This window comes from Gekko japonicus, unplaced genomic scaffold, assembly GCF_001447785.1.
Source record: "Gekko japonicus isolate JY-2015 unplaced genomic scaffold, Gekko_japonicus_V1.1 scaffold6, whole genome shotgun sequence".
Taxonomy (NCBI): Eukaryota; Metazoa; Chordata; class Lepidosauria; order Squamata; family Gekkonidae; genus Gekko; species Gekko japonicus.
This window is the reverse complement of record NW_015166417.1, coordinates 2,082,879-2,103,443: the sequence shown is the minus strand read 5'-3', so window position 1 is coordinate 2,103,443 and position 20,565 is coordinate 2,082,879. Positions and strand designations below refer to the sequence as shown.

Genomic DNA, 20,565 nt, shown 5'->3' with positions numbered 1-20,565 from the left:
GCCTTAAATTCAAAACACAAGAAAAACTAGGAAATATCCAGTTTAGCTTGATGTAATACGCTGATTCTGTTCATGTCAATTAGGCTGTACATGTGAAATTATGTGTGTGTATTACACGAAATACGAAAACCCTAATTATGGCACAAATACTTACAGAGCAACTTGACTGTTATTTTGCACAGACATTCACTGAAGCTGCACTTTATGTGGTAGTCAAATTTAATGAACTTGGAACTTTTTAAGAATACCAATTAACTCCAGGGTCCAGGCTGTTACCAGCTTTGCCAAACACAGACATCTATTGTTACTGCTGTCTCATTTAGCAGGCTTTAAAAGAAATGCAAGGGCAAGACCCAGCAATGTAACAAGGCAGAATAACACCACACTCACTTGAGAAAACCTGAAAGCAAGTTCACAAACTAAACCCAACAGGCCTCTCACGCTAAAAGTGATGTGCCACTCTGACACTTAATTTTGCTCGCTGTGCGCATATACATTGTCCTGAAATTCCAGACTGCTAGACACAACACGTAATAACCTATCACAGAATCTGCACAACCACTCTCCTCAAAAGAGCTCAATTTGCAGTGTTTTTAATAGCTGTTTCCCTTTCAAGTCACAAATCAAATTGAAACACTCCAGAACACACACACACACACAAATTGAACACACTCCAGAACACACACTTACCATTCTGACTGTGTTCCGTTGGCTCTGACACTTTCCTCACCGGTACGATGACTGCATCCCCGGGCACCCGGGGACTCTCCACATACTTGGGCTTCCTGACTGGACCTGAAATGGGAAAGATCTCTAATATTTTTCCAGGTGGAAGGCAAGTTTCAGAATACACACGGAGGACCAGAACACACACTACTTGATGCAGACAGTACACCACTGTGAGTGCTACTGTAAAGACACCAAACTCTCTTGTACTTCTACTCTTGCAATCTGTTGTCGGGCGGGGGGGGGGGGGGGGAGGCAGTAACAGAAAGGTCTAGTCAGGCTCACTTTTTGGAATGTAAACTCTGGGCAGAACAAAAGCAGCTTGCTTGCCGCGATGCTCCTAAAGCAGCCTCCAGCATATGTAGAGAAGGTGACTTTGACATGTTCAAAAGCCACACAGCTCTGAGGTGGCCTCTCTAGGCAGAACCTTTTGTTTTCCTCCTCAATTTGGAGATAACCCTGTTTACTAGTATAATCTTTGAAGCCGCGAGGGCAAGGATTACAAAGGAGACAGCTTGAAACATTTAACACTCTAAATACTTCAGTCCTTTATATTACTGGATGTACTGTATACGTGCCCAAGCAAATCACACACAATGCGATGTAGGAGAAAGACAGAAAAGGAGAAAGACGTTCTGGAGGCTTTCTCTATAAATTTTCTTTCTCATTTCCTCTTCTTAGCATTTTTGCCAATGAAATAAAAAACATTTAGGTATTTTATAATAATCTCTTTCCATTTCTGTGTGTGTGTGGTGGTGGAGGATGCTTCATCACATGTAAGCAATTTGATACTTTCACTCAACATATTTAAATTACTTGTGGTAGCGTGCATTACCAAATGCAGCAACAATCACTGGAAATATGAAATGCATAATAGAATTTGTAGTCACTGCAATAACACCACAATGAGACCAACAGTGCCATCTAAGGGTCCTTTAGGGAGAAACTCCAAATAGCATGGAAATTGCTTACATGTGAACAAGTCAGTAGTACTGCCCTATTAGGCCAGTGGTGCTAACTGTCCTAACCTTCTGTACTACCAGAACCAGGTACTCCTAAGCACCTAAGCAGTAAGGCACCAATCAACATGCAATGGCAATAAGGTCCTCAGAGAACACAGTTCAACTAATTTTCACACAATGCACATAAGCATACCTTCCAAAGCCTTCCTAAACATGATTTCATATGCCCAGCACTTAGAAGGCTTGCAAGCTCAGTCCACATAGATAGAAGCCCCCAAGGAAAAGGCTTTCATTCCCCAGGGGCATCAATGGTTTGATATAACAAAAGAGGGGTTTTTTTAATGTGGTCTCTATATCATGGGAACAAGTATTTTGCAAGGAAAATAGACGAGACAGAAGAACAAAGATGTGCACTGCAGTAATAAACTCATAGAAGGCAATACTGTGATCTGCATAGGATCTGAGTTGAAAAGGACAAAAGAATGAAAAATAGGACTTGTGGATTCAAGTTTAATGCCAGAAGATACACATATATATATTCTCTTGGGCAAAAACGATCTTCTGGCAAAAATAAGGACTGCTTCTTCCCATACCATCTAGCCCACCAGTTACCAATTTCCTCGCAAGTCCTGGTCTCTTGTGTCCAACCTAAGGCAAGGCAGGTGGCAACCAGATGCAGGGATTTTTCAGTGGTGACCCCTTGGCTTGAGCAATGCCCTTCATCTTGAGGCTTGCTTAGCACCTATTTAGGCACCAGGCTAAAACATTTATTTTTACCCACGTTTTTAATTCAGGGGTTTGCTCTTTCTACAGTCTCGCTTCTAGCCTGAACTGCTTTATGAAACTTGTTTTAAACTTCTAAATATTTTCTGTAGTTATTATACTCTGTCTGGGTTTTTAATGGTTTGTTAATAATGAGTTGTGCTGTTGTAGGTTTTTATTATTTTTTTAAGCCAGCTTGTGCACAGTTCTAAATAATTTTAGATAAGACAAAAAGAGGGGATCAAGGACAAGAATTAAAGCCTGCCACACCAACTTACTACATAAGCACTGGGACAAGGGAAAAAATTGTTAAAGTCTCCTGGGGCCTATATCCGTTCACACCCCCAGCTTCCTCCATGCATAACCACACTCAAGGATCTCTTTGTGAGATTTGTGTTTTAATAACGTATTTTGTTCCCTATCAGTGCAGACATCTGAGGTAAGTACCAAAATATGGAGAAGTTCCCTATCTGCTAACCATCATAAGAACACAGACAGCAGAATAACTGCAGCTTTTAATTATTTCTATTTGGAGTGGAAATAACTGGAATCACATCCTTCGGGGGGGGGGGGGGGAGAAGCAGCCTGCTCAGGCTTTCTGTTGACTCAAATAGTATTTTATTATTTGGTTCTTTAATCTTACACATCGTCTTTCATAGGAATCACATTACACATGAACACATTAAGCTGTTTTATACTGACAGAGACCACAGATCAATCAGGGTCTCAGATTGGCAGTGGATTTCCAGGGTCTCAGGTAGGGGTCTTTCACAGCACGTCCTACTTGATCTTTTACCTGGAGATGCCAGGGACTGGATCTGAAACCTTTTGCATGCAAAGCAGATGCTCTACCACCAAGCCTTGGCCTCTTCCCAACACAATCAAGCAACTGCATTGGATCAAGCTGTAAATAAGCGCAGGATTTAGACTAAATATTATGTCTTTCCCACCACACCCCAATACAGTCCAAATGCTCCCCTTATGCTGATGGTGTCCTGCTGATATAGTTTATTGCCAATATAAAAGTAGTGCAACACTGGTGAAGATGTACTATGCCAGTGGTGGCGAACCTATGGCACGGGTGCCAGAGGTGGCACTCAGAGCCCTCTCTGTGGGCATGCGTGCCATCGCCCCAGCCAGGCCCAGACCATCATTAAAGTGTTCAATTCTCTGCCAAATAATTTTAAGTAAATGAAAGCATTTGGGATTGCTTTCCTTACTTTGTTTGGATCATCTTAAGTTAATGTATGAGTTGTTTTTTCTAAAGTAAAACCTCAGTATTCAGGTTAAATTGCCGAGTTGGCACTTTGCGATAAATAAGTGGGTTTGGGGTCGCAGTTTGGGCACTCGGTCTCTAAAAGGTTCACCATCACTGTACTATGCTGTGTTGCTTTGCATTCTACCACTGCAATAGGGTTTAGTAGGAACTCTACTCTATACCTCAGTTGTACCCCACTGGAATGAGAAAGCCCACTCTCCCATCCCTGATTCTGATTCTTGGAAGGAACTCCCACCCTCTTCCTTCAACCATCAGCAACTGTAACAACTAAAGAGCTAGGAGTATGGCGTGTTACACATGACCTTTTACAGACAGTTTTGGCTATGTTAAGTCTGAATGGTCACCGTATTGGGGAAGGTATCTTTATTTACAAATACATAACCAAAAATTGTACAATGATACACTAAAAAAGAATGTTGTACAAAAACAGAACAAAACACCACAGAAGAGACTTTCTACTTTTCCAGTTGTAAAAGAGGAGTTGCCTCTCCTTACTCCTAGGAATTGGATTTACACTCAATGAACTGCATTGAGATACACTGTCCCTTAACTCCTACTAATCTAGAATTTTATTAGAAGTATTTAATATTCATAGTACATTCATACACTCACCCCCACCCAAAAAAACCCACACATAAAACATGAAAGACAAGCTGGAATTAACCAAAGAGGATTTAAAAATTAAATAATCCATAATCCCCCTGTACTCTGAATTCATATTATACTGAACACTGTGTTCTTACATTCTTGTCTTTAGGTTATTAAACATTTTTTCTTAAAAGTACATGGAGGTTTTATGGTCGCGCTTTTCTACTCTGGAACTCAAATGTCACTCCCGAGGTGTAAAATAAAACAGCTGTTAATTTATCGGCCAACCCGACAGGTAATAAAATTATTATTAAAAATGCAAGCCCTCCCTCCCTTCTTATACTAAACACTAACTAATCTAAAGATGACAAGCCTTTCTTACTTCATTATATAATGGAAAGGTCCCATCCCCCCAATTTAACATTCACTACTCATTATTGCTAGTACCAGTCTTCTTTGATCTGTATATTTCTAGAAGCAGCATAAAGCAGGGGAAAACTATTAATCCTTGAGCACTCCATGGATTGGTATACTATTCTCTAAGCATGTTATTAATTTTGGAATCCCACACAAGAATGCAAGTGCCTTTCATATTACATGACACTGTAATGTCACAGTGTGGTACAAGGCCAAACTACCGGCATAGTACAGCCTCAGTTCAGACCTGCATATCTTGTTACTTACTGTACCAAACATAGGCAAGCAATCATCCATATATGAAAGCCCAACAGTAACTGAGTAAACCTGGTTTTCTGCCGCATGCCTGGTACTGCAATGGCAAGCACTTGGCAAATGTAGAGAGGTAAAAATGGACTTTTCTAGTGGTTTTTTAAAATGAAATCTTGGTGTGTGTGTTTTTTTACATATATCACATTTAACCTGAAACACAACTTTTGAAATTAAGAAGTATAAATGCCACCATTTCTTACAAATACGGACAGTGTTGTAACTGGAACTAAGAGTTGCTGAAGTCCATAAGGTTCCCAACTGGAAAAACCAGAACAAGACAGAAGTTGCATATAGAAGCTATCAACAGTGAATTACCTCGCAAAGGGCTTACAAACACTATATTCAGTATCAATGTGTAGAAATTCATGTTTTAGAGAAAAACTTCTGATGATTTTTTCCTTCAGTTATGCTATGATAATGTTGAACCTGAATACTGAACTTCTCAATAATAGGTTGCACAACTACCGGACACAATCAGACTGTACTTATAGATATTTGCATGATCCCTCACTGAATTCTCCCAACTAGATAGAGCTGAAAGACCTGTAATTTGATCACATGCAAGGAGGGCAATTTTGAGTTGGATCACTTAACCCTTTGACTCCATGCCATTTTCCAGACCTCAAACACACCCACCTACCATCTGGATGAAAAAATATGTACGATTTATACCGCTCCCCCAGCAGTACAAACTGCAGCTCCAGGGAAGCATTTGAGATTAAAGAAAAGGCCCAGAGAAAAAGGTTAAACCCCTGTCTCACATACCAGATCCCTCTAGTACAATGGAGGGCAAGCTAATATTTACTAGTTTAAAAACACTTGGAAATCCAATCATAGATCTCCCAGTATTTCATTCAATCTGACCCTAAGAAAACATTTAGAGGAGACTGGTTGCTATAAAACAACTGTAGACAGTAGTAGCTAACTTGAACCCAGTTACATTTACAATGGCCACTAAACATGATTTATGCAAGACAGTCTTATTTTTGGTTGACCTACTCTGTCCAGTACTACCATACAAGAAGCCATAAAACCGGCTTTTCTTGGTGCCCAGTAGCCTGCCATAAATGCATAACAGTTTGGGAGATCTGTTTAGAGACTCTCCCTGTCTGCCCTTATACCAACCAGCACAGCAGTCTTAATTCCAAACGGCCTATCTGTCCTGTGCTACATTTTCGGAGCCCTGACCTGTCCCCTATTCAAGGGGGGGCCAATTCATATCTCCTTCTACTCTTGACGGGGTGCTTCAGTTGCGAAAGGACAGGTTGGAGCTCATGAAAGTTGTTTCCCTTCCTTCCTCTACAGGATCTCAGCGCAAGTCTGCTATATCCATCATAGCTTTACAACAATGCTTGTACTCCTCATTCTCACCTATGATGGGAGTTCCTTCCCCAACGACTTTGCTTTCCCCTAAAGGATTTAAAACATTTCAAGAGCACTTCAAGTGGTCATTCTCCTCTATGTACCACTATTCACATCACCATTCTTCCTTTCACTTTATTTCTCCTTTGAACATTCCTTGCCTTTTTTCACACTTCCAAAGAAGTGTGTATAACACAACTGCACCCCTCACATAGCCCTAGTACAGAGACATCTCATAGGGGCTAATGCCCTCCTCCCAGCAACTGCTGTCAGAAATACATTGCCTCTTAACAGGGAGGCTCCATTTAGTCACCATTCTTATAAACACTGAATTAGATTAAAAGTGTTGTAACTGTATCCTTCATTTTCCTCCTACCCTTGATTCTCGTTTTTAAACTTGTTCTGAGCCCACATTTGCAACATGAAGACAGTGGACTACACTGCAGGGTTGTCAAGGATTAAATTAAGTGTTCAATAATATCTTCCCCCTCTTGGCCATAAGGTTGTTGTGTAGAGAATATAATACACTAGCCATTACACAACAGTGAGTGCACATTCATTTTAATAATTGCTATTGTTTATTATTAATGTTATTACATTTAATTTAAATGTTGTTCAGAATGTACATAAGCAAACTGCAATGATCGCTTTAAGTCACATCATGCTGGACTGGCCTTAACATGGTTCCTGTGTGCGCATGGATTTTGGAATTCTATCAGTGGCCACCCTTATATTCACTCACACACACACACACACACACACACACATATATATATATATATAGAGAGAGAGAGAGAGTGAGAGAGAGAGAGAGATACACACACACGTGATTTATAACCAACAAGTAATGTATAATTAGCATAATGTATTTTGTCTACCTCAGAACTTATGGACATAGGTTTGCCAGAAACAACTTCTCCACCTTGCTCACATGTTGGTTTCCTGCTCAATTTTGATTGTTTTAGATCTGATCCAAATAAGTGGTGCAATACAGTTTAAATAGTCAGTCTGAACATGATCCCCCTTTGAAGCTATCCCACTTCACTTTTACAACATTCAGGAACTGGCCCAATTCAAAACAAGATAATGTCTTTGTTTGAAAGTGCCCATAGTGTCTATATTTTCACATTTTTATCAGTTTCTTTAACTTATACACACGATGCAGGAATCCGAGGCAAATGAGAATCAAGAGGAGACAGAAACCACGTCAGTTTCTAAGATCTCACTTTGCAAAATATCTCACCTTGCAACTACGTAGTAAGAATACTGTAATATGTCTTGTAGCAAATTTCCAGACAGCATTCCTGGGCCAACAGCTGAAGACATTCTGTATTCTGAAACATTTTAAAGTACTTTTCCCAACATCAAATCTTAAGAGTAGTGCCAGTTTAGTAATCCAATCAATTGCAGCAGCAATGCTATCAACAGAGATTAACTGCTGTGGGAATTCACTGTAACATTATTTTTAAAACACTGTTTTTAAAGGATTTCATCTATCATTCTGAAAGAGGAAGTATTTTCCTATTTCATGAGTTTAAACTTTTTAAAAAGTTTTTAAAGAACACTTTTTTTGCACAGATATATGCCACAGAATCCACCTTACACCTGTTTCAGTGTCACTGTGTATGAAAACTTACCACTACTACAGAAACTAAACCCTTCTCACTATGACACCAAGACGGCACTCAGAGCAGCATTCATGACTTCCCCGTTCCATTTTATTCTCAGCACCCTTAGTTAAGGTTAAGAGAGAATGACTGACTCAAGACCACACAGTGAGTTCTTGGTTAGGAGAGGATTTGAGCATGGTTCTCCCCACTCCTAATCCTTTCCAGTCTGAATTCAATGTTAACCCTCTCAGCAAGATATGATACCTGGTTTTTAATTTGACTAGAGCCTGATACAGACCACAGATCCATATGTTTTTACTGAATGTCCAGGGAGGTAAAGCAGGCACAAGTGAGCTGGGTCTAGTATGTCTCCAAGTTGCCCCAAAGAAATTCTGTGGATATGTTATAAACCTGACTAAGAGAGTGCTTTCCTGAAGCAATACCGAGTTAAACTTAACGCCCCACTACTCTAAGTATTAATATTTACCTCATTGTGTGTGATTTCTCCTGAAATAAAACTTTGATTTTATTCACTCTTAAAAAAAAAATAATCTTGTGATTGTCAGTTTCCCTCAGTTATCAATCCAGGCTTTGGTGGGTTTATGCTTGTGTGGAGAATGCATGTAATCCATTATTTTTAATTTCCTGCTGGGGATCCCGGTGCAATGGGGTAGATGTGAAATTGTATTGCGATGGAGGAAAAAATATTGTGAGAGGAGGTATCTACCCCTCAAAAAGCCTGTCACAACTTGTTTAGAACCCTATCTGAAAGTCACAACTGTAAGACACAAGCTGACACAAACTGTAAGACACCAGCTCACCACTTATTTGTTTCTCAAACATCCAATGGACAGCTGTAAGGCTGCTGTCTGGAGACATTTTTTGTCTATGCAACTTCACCATAAGAACAATAGGAAACATGTCCCACAAAGACCTTCTGGTAAAATAGAACTGTTCAGGAAGACACTTTTAAAAGGAACAGGGTTGTAGTTTATTGTACTGTTACTACTGTATTATTACCTTCTTTATACTCTATTGTTTTCTAGTTCTTGTAACTCAGTTTTGCATTGTTTATAGTAGGTCTCATACTCTTTTTACTGCCTTGTTACCTCATTTTGTAATCTACCCTGAACCACTGAAGCGAGGAAAGGAGGACTATAAAGAAATAAGCAGTTTACAAAATCAGAAAAAGTTGCATAGCTATCACAGATTTTGCTACTTGTTTTCCCAAATCCAACACCTTACCTTGAATTTGTTTCTCTCTTTTAAAGTTGTTGCTTGGCTTCCAAAGAAAAAAATCCATGATTCACATGATAAACAGACGGCACCAAAACAAAAAAAATTGTACCTTCATCCTCACATCCATACGCCCAAAGCATGGGGGAAAGGGTCGGTCTATTTACTGATTCAAACTCCACTCACTGTTAAGGGTGCTTAGGAGCACAGGCTTGCATCATTAATGCAGCCCGTCCTGGCATATTGCAATCTCCGAGATGGGATTAAAGAAACAGTAGACTGAATGCAACCAGCTTTTCCACTGACGCAAGAAGAGGAGATGATCTCACCCAATTCCCTTTCTTGCTGAAGCTCCATCTCCATGATTCCCAGAATATTTTTAGGAGGAGCGTTTAAAAGGCGGTCCATCACATCAGTGCAAAAAACTTATAGGATCCAACTCGCTGTGCCCCCCTTTCCTATGACAAGTACAGGTGGAACCGCCTCTTGCCTTTTTCTCTAGCCATTTAAATTCCTTTGCATTATCAAAAGGATACACTGAGGCTAAACCAGTTCAAGGATGGGGGGAAACCAAGGAATGTTATTTTGAAATAAATGATAGATAAGCTCTTATTTTCCAGCTCCCAGCTGGTTTCCAAGTGCACAAGAGGTTTTCAAGAAGATAAACCTTTATAGTAGGAGTACTCCTTTGCTCCTCAATATTCCATTGCAGTTCAAGCCACCTGAGGTCATTACTATCACACACACAAAATGACATCTTTATCCTTGGTGTTAGATACTCCAGAAAGACTGATCAGCAAAATTATTGATGTGGAAGCACTGTGGGAATTTGGTAGGGTAGATGGTTAAGGATTACCATCTGCACGTAGAGATTTTGAGTGGGCATCCTTACGGCATTCAGTCCTTGGCTATCAGATGGCAGGGTGCATTCTGTGAAAGTTGGCTCCCTAGCTATGCTGAAGGTTATCCTGATTGTTTTAATATGCACTTTTAAAGTTTCGCTATACATAGAGATCAGGAAAGCGTTCTACTTTATTGGTTGTACATTTTACATTGCATAAGTGTACAAGAAAGATTACAGGAGAGGCTGAAGATAGTCTGAAGTAGCAGAACAAAGTTTTAGTTCAGCGGCACCTTTAAGACCAACAAAGTTTAATTCAAGGTATAAGCTTTCATGTGCAAGCACACTTCTTCAGAGGAGAGACTGAAGTGATGTCTACATTTTAAAATAAGCATAACATACCAGCAGAGGGTGCTATTTCAGTATTTATTTGAACATAAATAAAAGGAATAGCAAGGCCTGCTAAGAATAAAAGCAACTCTAAAATGTACTCCATATAAACAGAAACCACATCCTTTCAAAAGACAATTGTTCTGTTCTCTTTACTGCAAGCAATACTATAATTAGATACAGTAAATGAGAACAATAATGGGCAAGTATTCTAAATCAAGAACAGATTAATAAACCAGAAACGGTGAAATGCCTACTCCAAAAGGAAAGAACCTTATTTGTGTCATATGAAGGTACACAATGCCCACTTAAAATATTTTTCATAGCTATAGTAATAGGGGAAACTCAAATGTTGAGGTCACCTTTTCTTTCCGCTAGAGTGAAAGTTAATCACTATCATTTCTCAAGGACAGAGATAAACAACACCAAATTAATATAAAAGAGAATTGCATCTATTCTACTTTCATGGGTTCAACAAAATGCAACTCCAGGGAGGGGAAAAAGACGTTCACAAATGAAAAGTCAAAAAGGATTACAGAGCAGTTAAGAAGCCCAACCATACTGAATTTTTCAAAGTAATTCATTGTCCTACCCCAAAAGAAATTAGTTCATTTTATTTGAACTAGGGAGAAAGATGCACCAAAAGAGAGACAATAAAAACAAGTCCTGCCCCCAAATCCCTGACTATTTCAACCATTTACTAGGGGGAAAGAGACACACATTTACTAACCAGAATAAGTGATCAGCCTGAACTCAAAAGAAATTACTGACATAAAGATAGGGCCCATACCAGGACCTCTTCTTCAAGAAAAAAATAAATGATGAAGCCAAACTAGCACATGAAACTCCAACCAATTCCAACTCAAGCCTTAAGCATCTGCTTAATTCACTACACAAATGATGTAAAGAGGACTCAAGTACTCAAGTTTGGCTAGATCATATCTAAAATGATTAATTCATTAAAAGTAAGGACCTCAGTAGGATTCTGAGCAGACATGCTTAGGATTGCTATTTCAGTAACCCAACACTAAACCTCATCCCACGAAATACAGCTGGGCTTCATGTACTTTATTGTAATGCAGTCAAAACTCTATAGCAAGTTGCCACATTTAGTCAAGGAAGCTCTTTCCTCCAAAATCTCATATGAAAATAAAGGTGTTGGTGTCACACGTCTCTGTACTGCCCCTGAAGAGTATCAAAGTCACCTGAAAGAAACACAAAGCACAAAAAAAAAAAAAAAGAAAAGAAAAAAGAAACACAAAGCACAGATCTTTGTGGTCAAGAGCAGGTCTACCAGGAATGGTTCCAGGTTTGGTGAGGGCTGGACAGAGACTCCCAGAAGCCCTTCCCCTCCTCTAGCCCCCACCAGCCCCCCACTAGCACCTCCCTTCCCAACCATCTACTAAAGTGTCCTTCCTCTGCCACAAGCCCTACTACATGCTCTTTCAACCAATGGCACCAAGCAGCATGTAGTGAGAAATACTGCTGCTGTCACTGCCAAAAACACCACCACTGTGACCACCTGCATGACCTTCCCCAATGATCCTCGATGGTGCATGTGGCAGGGAGTTCATGTGGTAGAGTGCCAAGAAAAAGGGGGAGGAGGGTACACCAACAGGTGGAAGCACCATGGTACAAATTAATTAAATCGGACCACACTAGAACTCCATGCTTAGTTAATATCTCTAAACACGTACTTAGAGCGGCCTTTACCTCTCTATGGTTTCAATCAATGCCAACAGCAATTTTGGAGGGCCGATTCAATCAGACTCCATTGGCCCATCGTCTATGTATTTGTGGTACCCACGAACTTGAGGATTTACCTCACTATATTCTCTTTTGCCCATTGTATTCTAGTCCGAGGGCTAAATTTTTAGCAGGAATTTTATCAGGTCTTAGTGCTTACCCAGTTGAAGGGAAAAAATCATTTTTGTTATCTGACACTGATGCATATGTCTCTTATAAAGTTTCATTATTTGCCCTTGCTGCAAAGACTATTCCAAGGTGGCATCGGGAAGGGGCATTATTTAGGCTACTATATTAAATTAGTCATATTTTGTTACTGATCTTTGGCATTTTTGTATATTCTGACTCTGACCTATAGCTTTGTTCACAATCTGTGTTTTGTAATTTTGTAACAGCCAATGGCTAATTACAATAAACTAAACTGAACAGGTGGAAGGGCAGGATTGTGAGAAAGAGGCTGGTGGCAGTGGACCCCATCAGAAGCCCTGGGCCCTGGCAGCTGCCCCACCTCAAGTTATGCTGACACCAGCCCGTAAGTCTAGAGCACCTTACAAAGTGCTGTCTCCAAAACATTTGGTGCTTCTTCCCTCAGACACAAACAGATTTCACACGTGCCTTTAAGAGCTTTAAAAGCTCTCCTACACTTGAAATGCCTGCATTAGTCTTTTACTCATTTTTAAATGTGTTCACATAATTTTTTCTTTAAATAAACTGACAGTTGTATTTCAGCCTTCCTGTGATGTGTGTGTCCCATGTGAATGAAAATATTCTGTGTAACAAATTTTTGTCCTCCACCCCTGTGTCCCCCCCATTAAGTTACACACATTTGGGAATTACTCATTTCATCCACCTCACCCTCCTCTCTGTGGTCACAGAAAAGCAGGGGGAAGAAAAGGTGCGGTTAAGTAAGGTGCAGTTAAATGTACTCTTTTCTGACTTCAGTGAAAACAGGAAAAGGAGGCAAAGTACAACAGGGACAAAAAGATCCAAGCAGAACAAGTAACCTCTTCCCCCCGCTGCAGATTTTTTTCCAAAGCACAACCATGTAGTTGGAAACCTACTCACTGTATGTTCCATTCTTTCCTACCATTTCTCTTCCATATTTCTAATCCCTCCCCCAAACCAATATTAGTGATGACATTTTGAAAAATTCTTGCTTTATACTTCAGAAAGGCAGGGTTACCCACCATATCATGGGATTGTTTAGTTACTACTCTTTGGGTTGGACTGCTGTTGAAAATTCAGCTGATAAAAGCAGGAGAAGATCTGTGTCAGTTCCCCCCCCCTCCTGCCACTTGGAATTCTTTGCAGTAGAAAGATAGGGTATAAATGTTTTCAATAAATAAAAGTACATTCAGTCAGAATTCAATTCCATATGCCAGATGTTGTTCTCTAGAGATCTTTGCCAGATAATCTGGCAAGCTTCAGAAACTGCAACTTTTCTAGGACTATGTAAGTATGTCTTCATAAAATTAACTACAGGCACATGAACAGTCCCTAATTTCCTAAAAGACTTAACATATGGAAACCTTTGAGATGGAGGAATTATTTGCAGGAACAGGAATTGTAATGCTCTGCCTCTTATGTGGGTGGATTTCCCTCATCCTGTTTGATTGCAACATTGACCAGCGCTCAAATAAAAGCAAAAGATTTTTTTTCATTTTACACTTGTGGGATGAAAGGAAGTGTGAACACAATGTCTTCCAAGCGAACAAATGGCCTGTATTCTACATTCTCCCCTGGAATTTTTTAAACCATTTTAAGAGAAGCAAACTGTAAAGAGAATACAGCAATTTTCTCTGAAGGCTTATCCACATATTTCTCTTATATAGGTCAGGTGCAAATGTCATGCTACTGACCTCTTTAGTATAGTTAAGAAACCAAAAACATATTGTGAGCTCACCTAATTCTCTCTAGCATGAATTCCATCCTCTTTCCCTAGTAGCATTAACAATGCTGTAGAGTTGCTTCTTCACACGATTAACTTTATTTGAATTCCCTCTTCAATAAGATTCTCAAATCCACTTCAGTCCCCAATTTTAAAATATATTCACAAAGTGAAGGCTGGTTTGGACTCATAAAGAATTCTGTCCATATGAATACGGAATTTTCAATAACAAACACAGAAAAATAAAAAAGGCAGCATCACATCCAAATGAATAAACAAAGGAGAAGAATCTTCAAGCATTATCTATCTGGTAAAAGACAACGCAGGATACAATACAATTAAGGAGAAAATGTTCTTTGAATTTCACAATATAATTAATGGGAAAGAGCTTTAAGAGTTTTTTTCTCAAGAAAAACTTTAATTTCTAATAATGAAAACTAAAAGTTACTTCCTTTCACTTTAAGAACATAAGAGACGCCAATGTTGGATCAGGCCAAAGGCCCATCCAGTCCAACACTCTGTATCACACAGTGGCCAGAAATACCAGGTGCCATCAGGAGGTCCACCAGTGGGGCCAGGACTAGAAGCCCTCCCACTGTTGACCCCCCCCCCCAAGCACCAAGAAGACAGAGCATCACTTGCCCCAGAGTCCCTATCCATACCTTGTGGCTAATAGCCACTGATGGACCTCTGCTCCATATGCTTATCTAATTCCCTTTTGAAGCCGTCCATGCTTGTAGCTGCCACCACTCCCTGTGGCAGTGAATTCTTTGTGTTAATCACTCTTTGGGTGAAAAAGTACTTCCTTTTATCCGTTCTAACCCGACCGCTCACTTTAGAACAGACTGAAATAAATTCAGATCCAATGAGCTACCAATTTGGTGCATGCATACAGATGTATACACACACACACACACACACACACACACAATGATTAATATAGTTTTTGGCTTCTTAGTACTAGCTCTTAAGGGGTGCTGGGATCAGATTTCATCATGGCTGTACATTCTTGTTGTCAATGCCATCCCTCTTCAGCAGGCCAGCATGCATTTTTCCTAAACCAGAATGAGATCCTTTCATCTTAGAATTTTATACATCAAAACTACGCACTTTAATACTTTTAATTCAGGAGATATTTTAAACAGATGTTCCACTACTCTGTTGAGAAGCACAGAAAAGGGAAATATGTGCCTACAAAGGGGAATAAAGAGTTGCAGAGCAGAGTGGGGGAGGTAAGAAGGCAACAAAGGAGTATTTGCTGCTCTCTCTCTTGCCCTCCACATTTGCCATTCTTGCTACTCTTCTATTTCAACACAACTAGAGTTGTCAGCTCTGGGTTGGGAAATACCTTGTGATTCTGGGGGTGGAGCCTGAGGAGGATGGGGTGGGACTTCAATGAGGGATAATGCCACAGAGTCTACCATCCAAAGCTGCCATTTTCCTCTGGGTGAACTGATATCTGTCACCTGGAGATCAGTTGTAATCCCAGAAGATCTCTGGCCCCCACCTGGAGGTTGGCAACCCTAGACACATACCCTTCCTGCCCCCTCCTCTTTCCCCACTTTCAACACATCTTCTACTTCTTGCCCTCTTCCATCCGTTGTTCATCTTCTGATCCCCCACTCAACATCTCTTTTGAGTACTTGGTTTTACTACCTCACACTCCCCTTGCCCTGCCGAAGTTGTATTACTATCCATTTTTTTCTTTCAGAAAGGGAGAATTTACAAATACCAATCAATGTCTGAACAAGTATGTGCATATCTTGATGCTCACCCAGGCAACACGCAGATGCAGAATCAATTAACTTATTACCAACCACACAGCGTGCATAAACAAAATACCAATAGCAAATGCCTGAAGCAACTACCTTTCACAGTTTGCAACCATCCACCATAAGATACATTGTATACACAAAACAAGTAATTAAAGATGCATATATTAAAGCATGCTTGAATTTTTAATAGGGAAGGATTACTGACAAACTTCTTTTGCAAATGAATGCTTTTTACTCTATGGGACTGAAGAGTTAACTTTGTCATATTATGCACCCGGTAAAGAACTCTTATTAAGCAGACAAAAAAATACATGAAAAACTAAACAGATGTACCATGTTCTGAAATAATAATCGGCATTACCCAAGAGTCACTGCTAAATAATAATAATACAGTATTTTGGCAAATATCATACTAAGTAAATATTCTGGATTATCTCTATGAATATTTGTAGATCATACTAGAATAATAACATTCTACATTTTTAGATTCCTTCCTCCTTCTATCATTATATTTCAAAAAGGAAGAGAAACTTCTTTATGATCTAGAGCTGGCATAAGGGGGTTACTTAACAAAAGTTAGATAAATAAGAAGCCAGGATTACAATACACATGATGATCTACTAGGATTATATTATGCCTTGCCAGTTAATAAAAATGTGAACAGCCTGGAGCGTGTGAATTTCTTGGAAATCCCAAGGGTTTTTCTTTTTTTGGTTTTTAAATGCATTGGAGATAATTTCAAGAGTCGGTCAATGAAGCTAGCCGATGTATTTAGGTGAAGACGCTCCAATTGTTTTAGAAAGGGTAATTTTTGCTAAAATATAATCTACCATCCCTGAACAAGAGATGCTTGAGTTGGTATTGTATGACAGGCGGCATAAGGCAGAGTTGACTAAAGTCGAGCTCTTGACAAGTGCTTTATAAAATATTGACGCCCAAAAGGCAGAACAGTATTTTAAAAGTTAGAGATTCAGGATATATTAGGAACACTATGCCACAAAAGCATTCAGCAGTTCACCAATGGCAATGATGTCTATCATTTTGGCCACTGCCTGGTAAGTCAAAGGAATTTTCTGTGCCCTTAAGAGTTTTGCAGCATAAGACTTGCAACTGATTTTTTCTTTCATTTTCAGCTCAGGCTTTCAAAAGCAGCTGCCTTTGGCTGTCCTTTCTGCTTCCCTTTCTTGCTGACATCTCCTCAGCCAGAAGGAGAGAGAGTGAAAACGCACACACATACACAGCACCTCTAGAAATTCATTTTTTGCTCCTGCTTTTGTCCATGTAGCAGGAAGTAATAGAGATATCATTCTTTTTTTTTAAAACCAACGACCTTAAATCAGATTTGTGACTGATTTCCAAAAGAATCTTTTCCAAACACAACCAAGGAATTGCAATGATGTTTAATGTTCTGATCATCCACACATCACAAGCTAAAGCCTAGAAGCGAGCACTTTCATTTGCAACACAAGTAACGCAACAGCAAGAAAATCAGCATGAGAACAGCCGAACCATAAAAATGATAGAATGTGACTGACAGCAAAATTGTTGGTTGACAAACACCACTGGTTTGGGAGGTGTGTCGCTAACCAAGCAGTGAGTTATGTTTCAGACTCAAGACTGGAGAAAGGTGTTTTTTAAAACTACCTGGAGATTTTTTGCTTGCTCTAGATTGCATCAAGTAAGCATGACGAGGCAGCAAAGGTGATGATGGCAAAGACATAGAGACCCCTTTGGTTAAATTCATTCTGTAGGCATCTTCAGATAGAGGCTGTACACCACCAGGAATGTCTGCATTGTGGCCAGATGTAGAAATTATCTGTAGTGCACTTTCTGAACATGAGTCACCTATTAGAAAGAAAGAAAAAAAAGATACAATATGAATAAACTGCAAATCCCTGCAAAAATAACCAACACTTTGCACTAGGCACATCTAGGCCATCTCCTCAGGTGCCAGAAATGAAGATGTGCGAACCAGCCCTGTTACCACAAGGTGTTGCCAGCTCCAGGTCTGGAAATACTTTGAGATTTTGAGAGTGGAGCCTGAGGCAGGCAGGGTTTGGGGAGGGAGGGACTTCAGTGAGGTATAATGCCACAGAGTCCACCTTCCAAAGTGACCATTTTCTCCAGGTGAACTGTTCTGTCGCCTGGAGATCAGCTGGAGATCTCCAGCCCCACCTGGAGATTGGCAGCCATAGTTACCACACTATCCTGCCTGTAGCATAAAGGTTTGCAGTAGCCATAGGAGGAGGGGCAGTCTTTGTGATTCTGGGGCCCTGGCCAAAAGGGCGGGGCCCAGAATCACTGCCACCCCTTGCTGGATCCCATGCAGCATCTATCTCCTGCCACTGGGTCCAAGCAACTGGTGCAACTCACCCCATGTGAGGCTGCCTGAGCCCTAGATGGGGCAGGTACAAGTGACTGCTTGCCATCAAGACAGTTGCTCCCCCCTGTCAGGGGGTTGGGCTGTGGACAGCTGCCCTCTTGCCCATTACTTAAGATTGACTGTGCCTAGGAGGTGCATCAGCAGGCCCTCTTCCTCCTTTGTCTCCCACAGTGTGGTGGATGAGGAAGGCAGGTGGTATCTTCCTGTCTCTCCATACCACAGGGAATTGGAGGAGATGAGGAAGGTGTGTTGTGGCTTCCCACCTCCCTGCAATGCAGGGGTACTCTTCCTCCTTTGTCTCCCACAGTGTGGTGGATGAGGAAGGCAGGTGGTATCTTCCTGTCTCTCCATACCACAGGGAATTGGAGGAGATGAGGAAGGTGTGTCGTGACTTCCCACCTCCCTGCAATGCAGGGGTACAGCCTCCCCGCCTTAGCCTAGGGCTCCCCAAATCTTTGGGCCAGCCCTGTTATGAAAAAGAACCACAAACAAACAGGAAGAATATATGAACAAAACCAATTATAGTTTTACTCAGAAGAAAGTTGCTCTGTACTGAAATCATGTTGTCACACCACATGGTAAGTGCATTATTAACTATATAATGTTTTAGGACCATTCACAGGCTCCAAATCGTGTTTGCGTGAGTCGTATGCCAGACATAGCCTTGAAAAGAAAGGGAATGAGATCCTGCAGGTGACGTGAGGGGAAGTGCTAAAAAGACACTTCTACGTACATAACAGGAACACTACTCCTGCCTTTGAAACACCCGTACTTCACACTACTTCTGCCTTTGAAGCACCCATACTTCATACTATTCACCTTGGCTTTAGCCATTTCTCCAACTTCAGACAGAGGTACAAACAGCTGGACACTAAACGAGTTTTTGTTGCTGCAGTGCACCTATGCATGTGGTAAGCATATTCTCTTTAAAACTGGTCCAGTTTTTAAAAGAGAAAGATCACTATTGCACACATAGACACACAAATTGCTCAACTGTGATTAAGCAAATGGGAGTAATCCAAGAGATCATACACACCCACTCCTCAGTGTTTCCCATCTGGAGTACAAATCCCCCTATTTTTCCCAAACCAGCCTTACCCAGAAATTAAATGTGGTTAAAACCAATCATATTTCTCTTCTTAATCAGGATTTGAGAACAGAGTTTGAAGCTGATCATAAAGTAGAATCATGGTGAAGCAAATCCTGGTTGTCCCTTACAGAAAGTTAAAGGAGGAAATAGATATCTAAGTAATTCTCTAAAAATGGGCTTATAATCTTACTTTCCCTACTACTGCTATTGAACCAGACTGACTTTACATCTCCAGGATTGTGGTTAAGAATGATTCTTATCTTCTGCCTATATAGGTCCAACAATGCTAACTATAACCACTGCAGTAAATAAATTTCATAATGTCTTGCAAAGTTTCTCCACATCATTACTTTGCTGTTTATAAAAAGCAATGGAAGGAAGACAACTATCTTATTATGATCTTACTAATGAAGAACAGTTATGCAATGGTCAATGATGCCCATAAATAAATACCTTTGGTCAAAATAAATGGTATGGCTTTGTGAGATGTATTTTTATAAAGTATTACACCACTGTACTAACTACTATTGGTAACAGCTTAAAGCATGACCTGTGAATTGAGGCTCTGGTTCAGATCTCAGCTCAACAATGAACAGATTGGAGCAACCCACTATTTCGTGGCTTTACAATACCATCCACAATATGGGGCTACTGTGCTATACAAGCAATGCATGAAGACCACTGAACATATATTTAAACTGTTATGTTAAAATGAAGAGTTATTATAAAAGTACTGCTAAATTTGCATGGAATACAATTATATTCTTAAAACAAGCAGAAGCTCACTCAGTTAAAAGGGACTGAAACAGACAATCTCTTTCCGAATTAGCAATTCTTATCTAGAATGTTTACTTCCTTTTATATAAATACAGTCGACCGCACCCATTTTTTTCAGTCCTTGGTTACCTGCCAGGGGCTTTCCTGAAACAAATGTTTCCACATATCTGGGTCCTACTGAGCTGTCAGGAGATTGTCAGGAGTAAAGGAATCTAAATATGCTCCTTTCTTGCACTACCATTCTCAAAGTGGAAGTCTAGGTGAATACAGTCTTGCAAGATGGGGTTTTATAGAAGTCTCCTTTCTATTAGCCTCGCCTATTCCCACACACAGTTCTTTCCCAACTTTTGTTTTGTCTCCTTTTAAACGCCCAGTCCTAACACATAACATAAATGATAAACCCTATTACATGCTGCACAAA

At 40.2% G+C, this 20,565-nt stretch overlaps 1 protein-coding gene across 1 annotated transcript in view; it reads right to left on the bottom strand.

Annotated features, from left to right (window-relative positions):
* TANC1 (tetratricopeptide repeat, ankyrin repeat and coiled-coil containing 1) overlaps positions 1-20,565 on the bottom strand; it is a 216,811-nt gene that overhangs the window by 90,190 nt on the left and 106,056 nt on the right. The window contains 2 exon segments of the mRNA XM_015411532.1: positions 691-795; positions 17,539-17,739. Of these exon segments, the coding sequence (XP_015267018.1) occupies positions 691-795; positions 17,539-17,739 (306 nt within the window).